The sequence below is a fragment of the Bubalus kerabau genome, chromosome 17, assembly GCF_029407905.1.
Source record: "Bubalus kerabau isolate K-KA32 ecotype Philippines breed swamp buffalo chromosome 17, PCC_UOA_SB_1v2, whole genome shotgun sequence".
Taxonomy (NCBI): Eukaryota; Metazoa; Chordata; class Mammalia; order Artiodactyla; family Bovidae; genus Bubalus; species Bubalus kerabau.
This window is the reverse complement of record NC_073640.1, coordinates 46398871-46413181: the sequence shown is the minus strand read 5'-3', so window position 1 is coordinate 46413181 and position 14311 is coordinate 46398871. Positions and strand designations below refer to the sequence as shown.

The 14311-nt window shown below is 42.6% G+C and overlaps 1 protein-coding gene across 4 annotated transcripts in view; it reads right to left on the bottom strand.

Moving 5' to 3' along the window:
- The window catches only part of TDRD12 (tudor domain containing 12), a 77073-nt gene that overhangs the window by 52096 nt on the left and 10666 nt on the right, over nucleotides 1–14311 (bottom strand). For all 4 annotated transcript variants that reach the window (XM_055553430.1, XM_055553433.1, XM_055553432.1 and 1 more), the window contains exons 2-6: nucleotides 9672–9830; nucleotides 7654–7790; nucleotides 5832–5951; nucleotides 3627–3682; nucleotides 2155–2240 (exon numbers count right to left, since the gene is read on the bottom strand). In XM_055553430.1, the coding sequence (XP_055409405.1) occupies nucleotides 2155–2240; nucleotides 3627–3682; nucleotides 5832–5951; nucleotides 7654–7790; nucleotides 9672–9830 (558 nt within the window). The remainder of the gene's footprint in view (nucleotides 1–2154; nucleotides 2241–3626; nucleotides 3683–5831; nucleotides 5952–7653; nucleotides 7791–9671; nucleotides 9831–14311) is intronic.

Sequence of the window (14311 nt, the reverse complement as noted above, 5' to 3'; positions counted from 1 at the left end):
TGGAGTTTGACACCAAAAGCAAAGGCAACAAAAGTGAAAATAAACCAGCAGAACTACATACATCAAACCAGAAAGCTTCTTCAGAGCAAAAAAAAGCACCAATAAAACAAAAAGATTTTTAATAAGAGGAAACATCTGTTAAGTCACTTATTATCTGATAGGGGGTTAATATCCAAAATACATAAAAACTCATACACAATAGTAACAAACAAACTCCCAAATAATCCAATTTAAAAATGGGCAGAGGATCTGAATCGACATTTTTCCAAAGAAGACATGCAGATGGTCAACAGGGACAAGAACAGATGTTCGATATCACTAATCACCAGGGAAATGCAAATCAGAACCATAGTGAGGTATCACTTCACATCTGTCATAATGGCTATTGTTAAAAAGACAAGAAACACCCAGGGCAGGTGTTTCAAGGATGTGGAGAAAAAGGAACCCTTAGGCACTATTGGTAGGAATGTAAATTGGCATAGTCACTCCGGAAAACAGTACCAAGGTTCCTTTAGAAATTAGAATTACCATACAATCCAGCAATTCCACTTCTGGGTATTTATCTGAAGAAAACAAAAACATTAACTTGAAAAGACACACGCATCTCGGTGTTCACTGCAATGTTATTTACAACAGCCAAAATTATGGAAACAATCTAAGTACTCATGGGTGGATGAATGGATTAAAAAAACGTGGTGTATATACACATATACACAATGGGATATTATTTGGCCACAAAAAGAATGAAATCTTTCCATCTGTGACAACATATACTGACCTTAAGAACATTACGCTATATGATATAAGTCAGAGAAAGACAAAAGCTACATAATCTCCACTTCTATGTGGAATCTAAATACGAAACAAAACAAGCTCACAGAGAGAGAACAGACCGGTGATTGCCAGAGCTGGGGTCGGGGGCACAGAGGGAGAAGGTGGTGAAATGGGAGAAGGGAGTCAAAAGGTAAAAACTTTCAATTATAAAATAAATAAGTCACGGGCATATGATGAACAGCAAGATGGCTATAGTTAACAATACTGTATTTCATATTTGAAAGTTGCTAAATCCTGTGATGAGAACAAGAAAAAAAATGCTGTCACTGTGTGGTGAGGGATGTTAACTAGACCCTGTGAATGCATATGTACAAGTATCAAGGCATTGTGCTGTACACTGGCAACTAATATAATGTTGTACATCAATTATACCTCAATTTTAAAAAAGGATAAAAAATTTTTTTAAAGGAGAAAATGAAAATAAATGGGTAAAAGATCTGGATACTTCATTAAAGATATATGGATTGCAAACAGCATATGAAAAGACACTCAAGACCACTACGTCATTGAGTGAGTGAGTGAAGTCGGTCAGTCGTGTCCGACTCTGCGACCCCGTGGACTGCAGCATACCAGGCTCCTCTGTCCATGGGATTTTCCAGGCAAGGGTACTGGAGTGGGCTGCCATTTCCTTTTCCAAGAAGGAAAGTGCATTAGGGAAGCACAAATAAACTGCAATGAGAGACCACTACACACCAATGAGAATGACCATGAAAGGAACGGAGAAGATGTGGAGGAAGTGTAACTCACTGCTGATGGGACTGTACAAGGGTCACTCTGGAAAGCAGTTTGGTAGTCTCTTAACACTTATAAAACCACCCAGAAGGGTGACTCCTGGGTATTTACCCAAGAAAAATGAAAGCACAGGTCCAAGGAAGACTTGCACGTGAAGCGTCACAGGAGTTTCATTTGCACTTGTCCCACAGAGGCCACAGCTCAAATGTCCATCAGCAAGTGAGTGGATGAACACTGTAGTACACCCAGACAGGGGAGGGTGCTGACAATAAAGGATCAGCGTGCACGCCTCCTAAAAACTGCGTGTGAAAAAAACAAGTTTAAAACAGAGAGAGGAAGAGAACACCCCGGACACATCCCTGTGCTTCCTTTAGCAGCTAGAAAAGAATTGCTGGCCCCATTTATTTTTCTAGCAATTATGACCTCATGCAGCCACTGTCAGTTCTCTCTGCTGAGCCTGCCTCTGCTCTTTAAGAGCCTGAGGTAAGGGCAAGTGTGAATGACACTGTTTTTCTTGTGTGCATTGTTTTATTAAAACAGCATTTTAATAATAATAAAATACTTTAAAAAGACAACTCTTTCACTCACCTTTTCATTTTTCAGAGTTACATAAAGGTAAACCTCAAAAGTATCTTCTTTCACAGCACACAATTTGGCTTCTACCTGGGTAGTCGCTAAATAGCATAAATGAAAACATGAAGAAGATGATGTTAAAAGTATGCTTGAGGGACTTTCCTGGGGGTCCAGTGGTTAAGACTCCGCACCTCCACTGCAGGTCTGAATCCTTGTCAGGGAACTAAGATCCCGCATGCCATGCCTCATGGCCAAAAAAATAAGAATGGGTGAAACGACTATGACTATTTGTTAACTACTCACGACTACCCAGTGCCACAATGTCCGAGAGCTTCCTCCCTCAGGAGGGGTCTGGCAGCAGGCGAGCCAAGGTGAAGGCTCTCCAGGCAAAGTCTGCCAAGTGTCCTCTGTCCCCTCAGCCCCCATCCTCCTCTGGCCGCCCTGTGACAGCACCTCGAAAACAGCTCTGGGACCCCCTTCTTTTCCAGTGATCCCCAAACCCACAGGCCCAGCCAGAGTCTTGCCCGAGTCATTCCACCCTCTGAACGCCTGAAGAGCAGCTCCACGCATGGGTACTGCCAGGCACGCTGCTCAGTCCACTGATGTGCTCCACTTCCCTCTCACCACAAGCCTTTGAGATAGTGCTGTTACCACTTTACAGGTGAGGAGACCAGGCTCTCAGAAGGCTGCTCAGAGGTAGCAGAACGGTACCCAACCCAAACACTCTGCCTCCTCCAAGTCTGAGTCTCTCGGGGGCCCTGTGGGCTCACAAGGGCCCAAACTACGAAACCAGAGGTGCCCCACCTCCCATTTCTCCAGCAACAATGCCTCTGGCTGCTCCTTCACCCAGACAGCAGGGCAGTGAAGAAGAGGGGCCAGGGCCCCAACAGGCATCAGGATGCAGCCCAGCCATTGCACACCCACTACTCCTCAGCATGACCCTAGAGGCCGCCCAGTTACTTGGCTCAGACTGCCAGGGCTTAGGACAGATGCCACAGAAGAGTCTAATTTACGGCCAACGATTTAAACAGAGAGCACACCAAACAGGTGCTGAGACATTCTATACATCTTCATTAGCAAGGATGGGGACCGCACAGTAAGTACCCACTGACTACTCTTTGCCTTCTAAAAAATAGGCTTTTCATCATTGCTGGTTCAATGAAATGCATGTGAATTATTTTGCAGTGCTGCACTTTTACACAGACTAAGAAAAAGGCATTATCACCGTGTAAGGGTGCCTCACCTACACAGTTCCTTGCTGATTTCACTTGTTAATTACTGATGTCCACATCCATCCCTCAGATTCCAAGGGTACAGAGTCACTGTGATACTTGGAGTGGAAAAAGCTCCATGTGACTTATGAATCTCCCTGAGGGGGGAGGTCAAACAGCGAAGCAAGTGCATCTCAAACCCTTTCCCCAACAGAAGGTGAAACCCCCTTGGGTGTCAGTTCAAAGTAGGCAGCTGAGGTCATGCACTCGCCTTACCTTTCAGGATGTTCTGGAAGTACTGAATAGCTGCACTGTCCCACTTCTTGGCCCGTCTGGAAGAGAACAAAGGCAATCTCATGAAATAAAAGCCAAGGCTAGTCATGCTAACATCACTTTGAAATTACACACTGGATGTTTTAGATATTACACACGAACATATGATGCAGGAAATGGGGAGTCTAGCTCTGGCCTGGGATGATGACCCCAGCCGCACCCCGCAGTAGGCTTCTCTCCCACCAACTGCTCCGCCAGTGTAGACACTCACTGCGAATGGGCCCTTTGTGGGGCTTCCTATGCTACTGTGCCCACCTCCACGGCATCATCCATCCCAACACTATTGTCCCATTTACCTGCAACACCCGTCTCCCCAGCCAGGGTGCTAGCTCCCCGGAACAGGGACCCTGAGTGAGGAATGCTCAGCACACGCTGGCAAAGCGAGGGCTCCCTACGTGTTGGTTAAACCAAAGTTCTAAGAGTGGCCATGGGGAGCCCAGGCCCTGCTGTCTCATGGTATTCCTCACTCTGATGACTCCCTTTCACTGTGTCCCTTCTCTCCGCATCATCTTGTCCTTTCCTCTGTGTGATACTGTGATTTATAGTAAGACATATAAACTTGGTCATTGTCACTGTTTCTGGCACTGAGCTCAGTGATGAGAGTAATAAAAGGTGTCTTTTGTTATGTTAATGAGGTGACCTGTAGAAAGTGCCTAGGTAACTTAGAGATGAGGGCTGGTTGCCAGGGGAACCAACCTTGTGATTAGAGGGTTGCAACTTTCAATCCCACTCCCTGGACCTTTGGGGAGGGGAGAGGTACTGGAGGTTGAATCAACTGTCAAAGGCCAATGATTTAATCAATCATGACTAGGCAATGAAGCCTCCATAAACACTGAAAATGGACTAGGTTGGGAGATTTTGGGCTGGTGAACACTTGGAAATGTGGGGGAACAGGTGTGCCTGGAGGGAAGGCAGCTCATTTCCCCAGACCCTGCCCCATGCATCTCTTCCATCGGGCTGCTCCCGAGTTACTTCATTTAAACTAAACTGGTGAAAATTAGAGTGCACTGTCTTATTGGCGAATTTACCTTAAGAATGTTTGTTGAAGCCAATATGTGTACTCCCTTCTACTCTCAGTCTTTCTCCTGGGGGCATATAATTGGCATACTAGCTGCCCCTAACCGTTCCTCTCTTGATAGCCAGCTAGGTTGTTTCCAAACAATTCTGCACTGTACATTGATGTAGAGATATATACACACACGCATGCACATGTGTACACATGTACCTCTCACACTCACACCCCCCCATCTCGTGATCTGACCACACTGCCAGTGTTTGTATGGGATGGGTCCCTGTACTGGGCAGAGCTGTGTCAGGGTTATGACTGTGATCTTTGCTGCCTTGAATGAGCACTACCTGAGGTCCTGGGGGCAGCGCCCCTCACCCCTGCCCTTGCACTCTGCCTTCCCCCCATCTCCAACACTGTGGCTTTGTGGGGGATAAAGCTGCAGGAAGCAGCACAGTTCTGATTCAGCTTGCATGGCCTGGTGGTACTGCGTTCTATGTTCTCTCTCAGCTTGGAAGCTGCCTCCGTTACCGATGCTTCTGTGAGGTCTGTGGAGACCCTCCCATCTCCATAGCCCCAGCCCTCATCACCTGTAGTTCCCTTGGTCCGATGAAAACATCACTCTAGCAGCTGCCTTGGGATCCACACCAATAAGATACTAAGCCAGCTGGTAAATTCGCCAATAAGACAGTGCATTCTAATTTTCATTAAAAGCTCCATGAATGTGAATATGCATAAAAGCACCAACAAAGGTCTGCCAATTCAGTGCCTGAAAAGGTCACAGAGGCTTCCCAGAAGGGAGGGCAGGAGGGAAGAAACAGGGCTGGAGAAGGATGCCTGGACTTTTTGTTAATGGTCCATGATCCGATGTATCCATGCTTCTCTTTACAGTTAGCTTGCCCTTTTTTGTAAAAAAAAAAAACAGAGCTCAGGTCTTACTCTAAACCCCCCTACACTGCAGCCTCTGGAGATGGCTGCATGGCCAGGTTTGACAGGATGATTCAGAAGGTCCCTTCTGAAGGACAAAGAGACCTTTGAAATAGTTTTAGCACTTCTTATAAAGACTTGATTTCACATAAACTTCCTACACTCAATTTAAGACTTTTACTAATGATTCATCATACATTAGAAACTGTACTTACACAATTTCAGCACTGTCTTCACAGAAGTTAATGTGCAATGTGACAGGTTTTGTGCAGTACAGTCTGAATTTTTTTGCTCTGTAGGGAAGCTGCATAAAAGTTTCTATGGCAACTCGGATGCTTAACAGTGAAACAAAAACAGTTTCATGATTAAAAAAAATATATATAACATATTTTTTTAAAGTCCACCTATATAATTAACATACTTAACATAAAACACACAAAATCTGATTCTATTTCTAATACAGCCACCAACAGCAAATGCTTGGAGACATTTGCCCAACAAGGTGAAAACTGGTTTTTGGGGGCAGAGGGAAAAAACCTTACTTTTATATGTATAAAGCACAAAAATACATGTAGTATATAAATACATACAGCACCTAAAAAATACTCGGTAATCTTTGGCATTAAAATTTCATGGCATGGCGGCAGGGAGAGATTAGAAAAATACTGTCTCCTTAGACTGAGAAACACTGGGTAATTATGAACAAACCTGGAGGCAAATTTTATTTAAGATTTTAAAATTTCAGTTTCGATCCACAACCAGAATTACCTTTCAGTTTCTGTAAATAAGCAGATGTTTTCAGAATCACTGTTTGTCAACTCTGCACAAAAGAGCTGATGGACTGCAGTTTGATAAGTAAGTTGTTGCACATTTTTATTTCCATTCTCCTTCATGAAAACGATAGAGCATTTGCACATACAGTTTCGACATCAACATGTTCTCAGGGCCATGTGTGGGTAGCCTGGCCACCTCGTCTCAGTTAAGAGAAAGTGATGGCACTAACCGCCCCTCCAGGCTTCCTTGCTCTAATCAAACAATTCTCTTGCCAAAATCAAACTAAATTTAAAAACCTAAATGCTAATAGGAAATCTCCCAAGCCGTTAATTATCATGTTATTTTTAACAACCAGTATGGCTATAAAGTGAGATGGCTGGATGAGATGGTTGGATGGCATCACCGACTCGATGGACATGAGTTTGAGTAAGCTCCGGGAGTTGGTGATGGACAGGGAAGCCTGGCGTGCTGTAGTCCATGGGATTGCAAAGAGTTGGACTCAACTGAGCAACTGAACTGAACTGAACTGATGGTTATAAAGGTGCAGAAGCACAAGCCGGATAGGCATCGCCTCTCCCGTGAACACTTGCCAGCCTCCTGTGTGGGAGCAGCCTCCTAGTGCAGACTCCCTGTCAGGGTGTCGCCTCTCCTGTAGCTGGGACTGTTCTTTCTCTTTGGGAAGAAAAGTCCTCACATTTACTTATTTATTATTTATTAAACTGACATCCGCTGAAACTGGGGCAGGAACCATGAAAAAATTACCAAAACACCAAGACTGACTTGCTGAGAGTGTTTTCTAGGGAACTGCAACGCGTGGTCCTGGAATCCGCGAGGGTCACTCTGTGACAGTCACACCCTCACTCTGCTAAGTGGGACAACCAGGGACACATGTCCTTCTCTCTGTAATCTGGAGCCGTGCCAGCAAACCATCCTCTGTGTAGTAAAGCAAGGTCTTCCTAAAGGACCCACTCCATCACTTGAGCAGGGACAGGTCACACCAGGCCAGGCAAACGGCTGGCCAAGAGCACCTGCCCTTTCCAGGAAGGATGGTGGAAGGAGGGCCGGAGCCGCCTGCTGATCCTCATCCCAATCACCTGCTCTTACATTCACTGCTCATAAAACTGGAACCTGCAATCTGCTCTTCTTGAAGCTAAAAAATTCCAGTTTATGACCTCTCATCCCTTTCTTTGAAAATTAACACTCTCCTTCAAAACTGACATTTGTCCCCCCAAAGAGCATAAAGCAAAATAAATATGTACTTACTTTCTGGATTTCACTGGAATGTATCTGGCAAAATCCACAAGGAAACACTCTGTGAGGTAATGGTCTGCTGAAGACACGATTGACTTAATAACTGCCCTGCACCAGCACTTTAGTTCCTGACAATAAACCACACAAACCTACAAAAGAAGAGGAAAACCTGAGCGTTAAATTCTCTAGTCATACTCAGAAAACTATAAGATACTCATAAAAGAAATCAAAGATGACACAAACAGATGGAGAGATATACCACATTCTTGGATTGGAAGAATCAACATTGTGAAAATGACCACACTACCCAAAGCAAACTACATATTCAATGCAATCCCTATCAAATTACCAATGGCATTTTTCACAGAATTAGAACACAAAATTTTACAATTTGCATGGAAACACAAAAGACCATGAATAGCCAAGTCAAGAAAGAAAAATAAAGCTGGAGGAATTAGGCTCCCTGACTTCAAATTATACTACAAAGCCAGTCATCAAAACAGTATGGTACTGGCACCAAAGAAAGAAAGAAAGAAACAGGAATATAGATCAATGGAACAGGATGGAGAGTTCAGATACAAACCCATTACCTACAGTCACCTAATCCATGACAAAGGAAATAAGACTATACAATGGAGGAAAGACAGTCTCTTCAATAAGTGGTGTTGGCCAAACTGGACAGCTACATGTAAAAGAATGAAATTAAAACACTCCCTAACACCATACACAAAAACAAACTCAAAATGGATTAAAGACCTAAATGTAAAACCAGATACTATAAAACTCTTGGAGGAGAACACAGGCATAACAGTCTCTGACATAAAACACAGCAAGATCTTTCAAAATACACCTCCTTGAGTAATAAAAATAAAAACAAACAAATAGACCTAGTTAAACATAAAAGCTTTTGCAAAGAAAAGTGAAAGTTGCTCACTGTGCCCGACTCTTTGCAACCCCATTAACTATACAGTCTGTGGAATTCTCCAGGCCAGAACACTGGAGTGGGTAGCCCTTCTCTTCTCCAGGAGATCTTCCCAACCCAGGGATCAAACCCAGGTCTCCCATATTGCAGGCGGATTCTTTACCAGCTGAGCCACAAAGGAAGCCCAAGAATACTAGAGTGGGAAGCCTATCCCTTCTCCAGCGGATCTTCCTGACCAGGGTGAACCAGGGTCTCCTGCATTGCAGGCGGATTCTTTACCAACTGAGCTATGGGAAGCCATAAACAAAATAAGAAGACGACCCTTAGAATGGGAGAAAATATTTGCAAACAAAGCAACCGATGAGGGATTAATCTCCAAAATATACAAACAGCTCATGCAGCTCAATATCAAACAAACAAACAATCCAATCAAAAAGTGAGCAGAAGATCTTAATAGACATTTCTCCAAAGAATATATATAGATGATTAAAAAGCACATGAAAAGATGCTCAATACCACTAATAATTAGAGAGATACAAATCAAAACTACAGTAAGATATCACCTCACACTGGTCAGAATAGCCATCTCTGAAAAATCTAAAGATAATAAATGCTGGAAAGGGTGTGGAGAAAAGGGAACTCTCCCACTGTTGGTGGGAATGTACATGGTAATAGCCACCGTGAGAACAGTATGGTGCCTCCCTAAAAACTAAAAATAGAGCTACCATATGATCCAGCAATCCCACTGCTGGGCTTATATCCAGAGAAAACCATAATTTGAAAAGATACATGTACCCCAATGTTCATTGCAGCACCAGATTGGAAATTCCAAGCTCGCTCTGCTAAGGTCCCTGTGATGGATCTAGAATAATCCTCTGGTTCCCAGCCCCAGGATCATGGCCCCAGTGACTGGGTTTACATGACACTCCATCTCCTGTTGCCCCATGTGAACCTAACATAACTACTACTTTTCGTGACTATGCAATCAAAAGAACCTAATACCAAACAGTAATTAGAAGCAACCGAAACACCAACTTAGCTGCCAAAACAGTCTACATTTTGAGTAGTACTTCAAGACACAGTGTTCAAAGCACATTCAGATACATACCTGCCCTTCTTCCAACTTTAGTGGTTTTATTTCTATATCTTGACACATGCTGTTATAGAAGTCATTCATGGCACTATTTAGTTTTTGATAGTCAACTTCATGATCTAAAAAGGGACTACACCCTTTTATAACAACCCAGAAGCAACCTGGATCTTCAATCTGTAAAAATTTCAAAAGACAAACAAAACAATCCATCATTTAAAAGTGGAACTATAAAACCTCAGAATCACAGCAACTGTTTCAACATTAAGTGCTTTAACAAATTCTTGATGAGTACCTCTGTCTTACAGGGTTAGGACAGAAGATAAAAGACCTTCAATATATATGTATATCAAATTATCACCTTGTATACCTTGAACTTATAAAACATGATATGTCAACTCTACTTCAATAAAACTGGGAAAAAAGATGAAAGATGTAAACACAAAAATGTAAAACATGTAACCAATAATATGTAAGTAACTCTATTGATTTTTTGTAATTTTAAGTTGTCTACTGTGATTCAAAAAGCAAAGACCAACATCTTTGATCAGTATTTTGAAAATATTCATAATAAAATACAAAAGCAAGGTTCAAGACAATGTTTTCAGTATTCCATCTCTTTTGTAAGAAAGAGAAGAAAATATGAATGCATGTACATTCTGCTCATTTTTCAAAGAAACAAATGGTGGCAAATAAAAAAAAATACGAATTATTACCTACAGAGGAAGCCAAGAATGGGGTAGAAGGGATACGAATGAAAGTCAGAGTTCTCTGTTCAGAGAATAAGAATAGATATCATCTATTAGTGTCATTAAAAAATAAGATTTTCATCATTAGATGAAAAATAAAAGAAATTGTGAGAGAAAGAAAAATAAGAGAAAATAAAATGAAATTGAAATAAAAGAAAAAGACAGTGAAGGACAGGGAAGCCTGGCATGCTGCAGTCCATGGGGTCGCAAAGAGTCAGACACAACTGAGTCAGTGAAGAACCACAAGCGTTGGCTCTCTTTGACATCCATCACAGGAAAACGGAGTTTGGAGCAGGAGTCCTACCAAGTTAAGGAGGCTCAGTAAACACCTCAGGCTCCCTCACAGAACCCCTGCAGTGTTAGGCCTGAGAAATAAAGACCATGTTTCAGGACAAACACAACATGCTCTGTCATCAAGGGGAAAAGCAGTCAGTCAGTTCAGATGCTCAGTAGTGCCCGACTTTGTGATCCCATGGACTGCAGCATGCCAGGCCTCCCTGTCCATCACCAACTCCCAGAGCTTGCTCAAACTCATGTCCATTGAGTCAGTGATATCATCCAACCATCTCATCCTCTGTTGTCCCCTCTTCCTTCCGCCATCAATCTTTCCCAGCATCAGGGTCTTTTCAAATGAGTCAGTTCTTCGCCTCAGGTGGCCAAAGGATTGGAGTTTCAGCTTTAGCATCAGTCCTTCCAATGAATATTCAGGACTGATTTCTTTTAGGATTGAATGGTTTGATCTCCCTGCAACCCAAGGGATTCTTAAGAGTCTTCTCCAACACCACAGTTCAAAAGCATTAATTCTTCGGTGCCCAGCTTTCTTTAGAGTCCAACTCTCACATCCATACATGACCACTGGAAAAACCATAGCTTTGACTAGATGGACCTTTGTTGGCAAAATAATGTCTCTGCTTCTTGATATGCTATCTAGGTTTGTCATAGCTTTTCTTCCAAGGAGCAAGTGTCTTTTAATTTCATGGCTACAGTCACCATCTGCAATGATTTTGGAGCCCAAGAAAATAATGTCTCTCACTGTTTTCATTGTTTCCCCATCTATTTGCCATGAAGTGATGGGACCGGATGCCATGATCTTCGTTTTTTGAATGTTGAGTTTTAAGCCAGCCTTTTCACTCTCCTCTTTGACTTTCATCAAGAGACTCTTTAGTCCTCTTCGCTTTCTGCCATAAGGGTGGTGTCATCTGCATATCTGAAGTTATTGATATTTCTCCCGGCAATCTTGATTCCAGCTTGAGCTTTAGGCAGCCCAGCATTTTGCGTGACGTACTCTGCATATAAATTAAATAAACAGGATGACAATATACAGCCTTGACATATTCCTTACCCAATTTTGAACCAGTTGGTTGCTCCATGTGCAGTTCTAACTGTTGCTTCTTGACCTGCCTACAGGTTTCTCAGGAGGCAGGTAAGGCGGTCTGATATTCCCATCTCTTAAAGAATTTTCCAAAGTTTGTTGTGATCCACACAGTCAGAGGCTTTTAGTACAGTCAATGGAGAAGTAGATGTTTTTCTGTAATTCTCTTGCTTTTAATATGATCCAACAGATGTTGGCAATTTGATCTCTGGTTCCTCTGCCTTTTCTGAATCCAGCTTGAACACATGGAAGTTCTTGGTTCACGTACTGTTGAAGTCTGGCTTGGAGAATTTTGAGCATTATTTTGCTACAGTGTGAGATGAGTGCAACTGCGTGGTAGTTTGAACATTCTTTGGCACTGCCTTTCTTCGGGACTGGAATGAAAAAACTGACCTTTTCCAGTCCTGTGGCCACTGCTGTGTTTTCCAAATTAGCTGATGTATTGAGCGCAACACTTTAACAGCATCATCTTTTAGCATTTGAAATAGCTCAACTGGAATTCCATCACCTCCACTAGCTTTGATTGCAGTGATGCTTCCTAATGCCCACTTGACTTCAGACTCTAGGATGTCTGGCTCTAGCTGAGTGATCACACCATCATGGTTACCTGGGTCATTAAGATTTTTTTTTATAGTTCTGTGTACTCTTGCCACCTCTTCTTCCTGCTTCTATTAGGTCCATACTGTTTCTGTCCTTTTATTGAGCCCATCTTTGCATGAAATGTTCCCTTGGTATCTCTAATTTTCTTGAAGAGATTTCTAGTATTTCCCATTCTACTGTTTTCCTCTATTCCTTTGCAGTGATTATTTAGGAAGGCTTTCTTATCTCTCCTTGCTATTCTTTGGAATTCTGCATTCAGATGGATGTATCTTTCCTTTTCTCCTTTGCTTTTCACTTCTCTTCTTTTCTCAGCTATTAGTAAGGCCTCCTCAGACAACTATTTTGCCTTTTTGCATTTCTTTTTCTTGGGGATGGTTTTGATCACCACCCCCGTACCACGTTACAGACCTCCATCCATAGTTCTTCAGGCACTCTGTCAGATCTAATTCCTTGAATCTATTTGTCACATCCACTGTATAACCGTAAATGATTTGATTAAGGTCCTACCTGAATGGCCTAGTAGTTTTCCCTACCTTCTTCAGGTTAACTCTGAATTTGGCAGTAAGGAGTTCATGATCTCGGCCACAGTCAGTTCCCGGTCTTGTATTTGCTGACTGTATAGAGCTTCTCCATCTTTAGCTGCAAAGAATATAATCAATCTGATTTCAGTATTGACCATCTGGTGAGGTCCGTGTGTAAAGTCGTCTCTTGTGCTGTTGGAAGAGGGTGTTTGCTATGACCAGGGCATACTCTTGGCAAAACTGTTAGCCTTTGCCCTGCTTCATTTTGTACTTCAAGGCCAAACTTGCCTGTTACTCTAGGTATCTCTTGATATCCTACTTTTGCATTCTAGTACCCTATGATGAAGAGGACATCTTTTTTTGGTGTTAGTTCTAGAAGGTCTTGTAGGTCATCAGAGAACTGTTCAACTTCAACTTCCTTGGCATTAGTGGTTGGGACATAGACTTGGATTACTGTGATATTGAATGGTTTGCCTTGGAAACGAACAGAGATCATTCTGTCATTTTTGAGATTGCATCCGAGTACTGCATTTTGGACTCTTCTGTTGACTATGAGGGCTCCTCCATTTCTAATAAGGGATTCTTGCCCACAGCAGTAGATATAATGGTCATATGAATTAAATTCTCCCATTCTAGTCCATTTTAGTTCATTGATCCTAAAATGTCTATGCTCACTTTTGCCATCTCCTGTTTGACCATTTCCAACTTGCCTTGGTTCACGGACCTAACATTCCAGGTTCCTATGCAATATTGTTTTTTACAGCATCGGACTTTACTTCCATCACCAGTCACATTCACAACTGGGCACTGTTTCTGCTTTGGCTCAGCCTCTTCATTCCTTCTGGAGCTGTTTCTCCACACTCCTGCAGTAGCACAATGGGTACCTACTGACCTAGGGAGTTCATCTTTCAGTGTCATGTCTTTTTGCCTTTTCATACTGTTCATGGGGTTCTCAAGGCAAGAATACTAAAGTGGTTTACTATTCCCTTTTCCAGGGACCATGTTTTGTCAGAACTCTCCACCATGACCCATCTGTCCTGGGTGGCCCTACATGGCATGGCTCATAGTTTCATTGAGTTAGACAAGGCTGTGATCCATGTGATCAGTTAGGTTAGTTTTCTGTGATTGTGGTTTTCATTCTGTCTGCCCTCTGATGAAAGAGGGTAAGAGGCTTGTGGAAGTTTTCTGACAGGAGGGACTGGCTGTGGGGGAATCCGGGTCTTGCTCTGATGGGTGGGGCCATGCTCAGTAATGCCAAAGAATGTTCAAACTACTGCACAATTGCACTCATCTCACACACCAGCAAAGTAATTCTCAAAATTGTCCAAGCAAGGCTTGAACAGTATGTGAACTGTGAACTTCCAGAGTTCAAGCTGGATTTAGAAAAGGCAGAGGAGCTAGAGATCAAATTGCCAA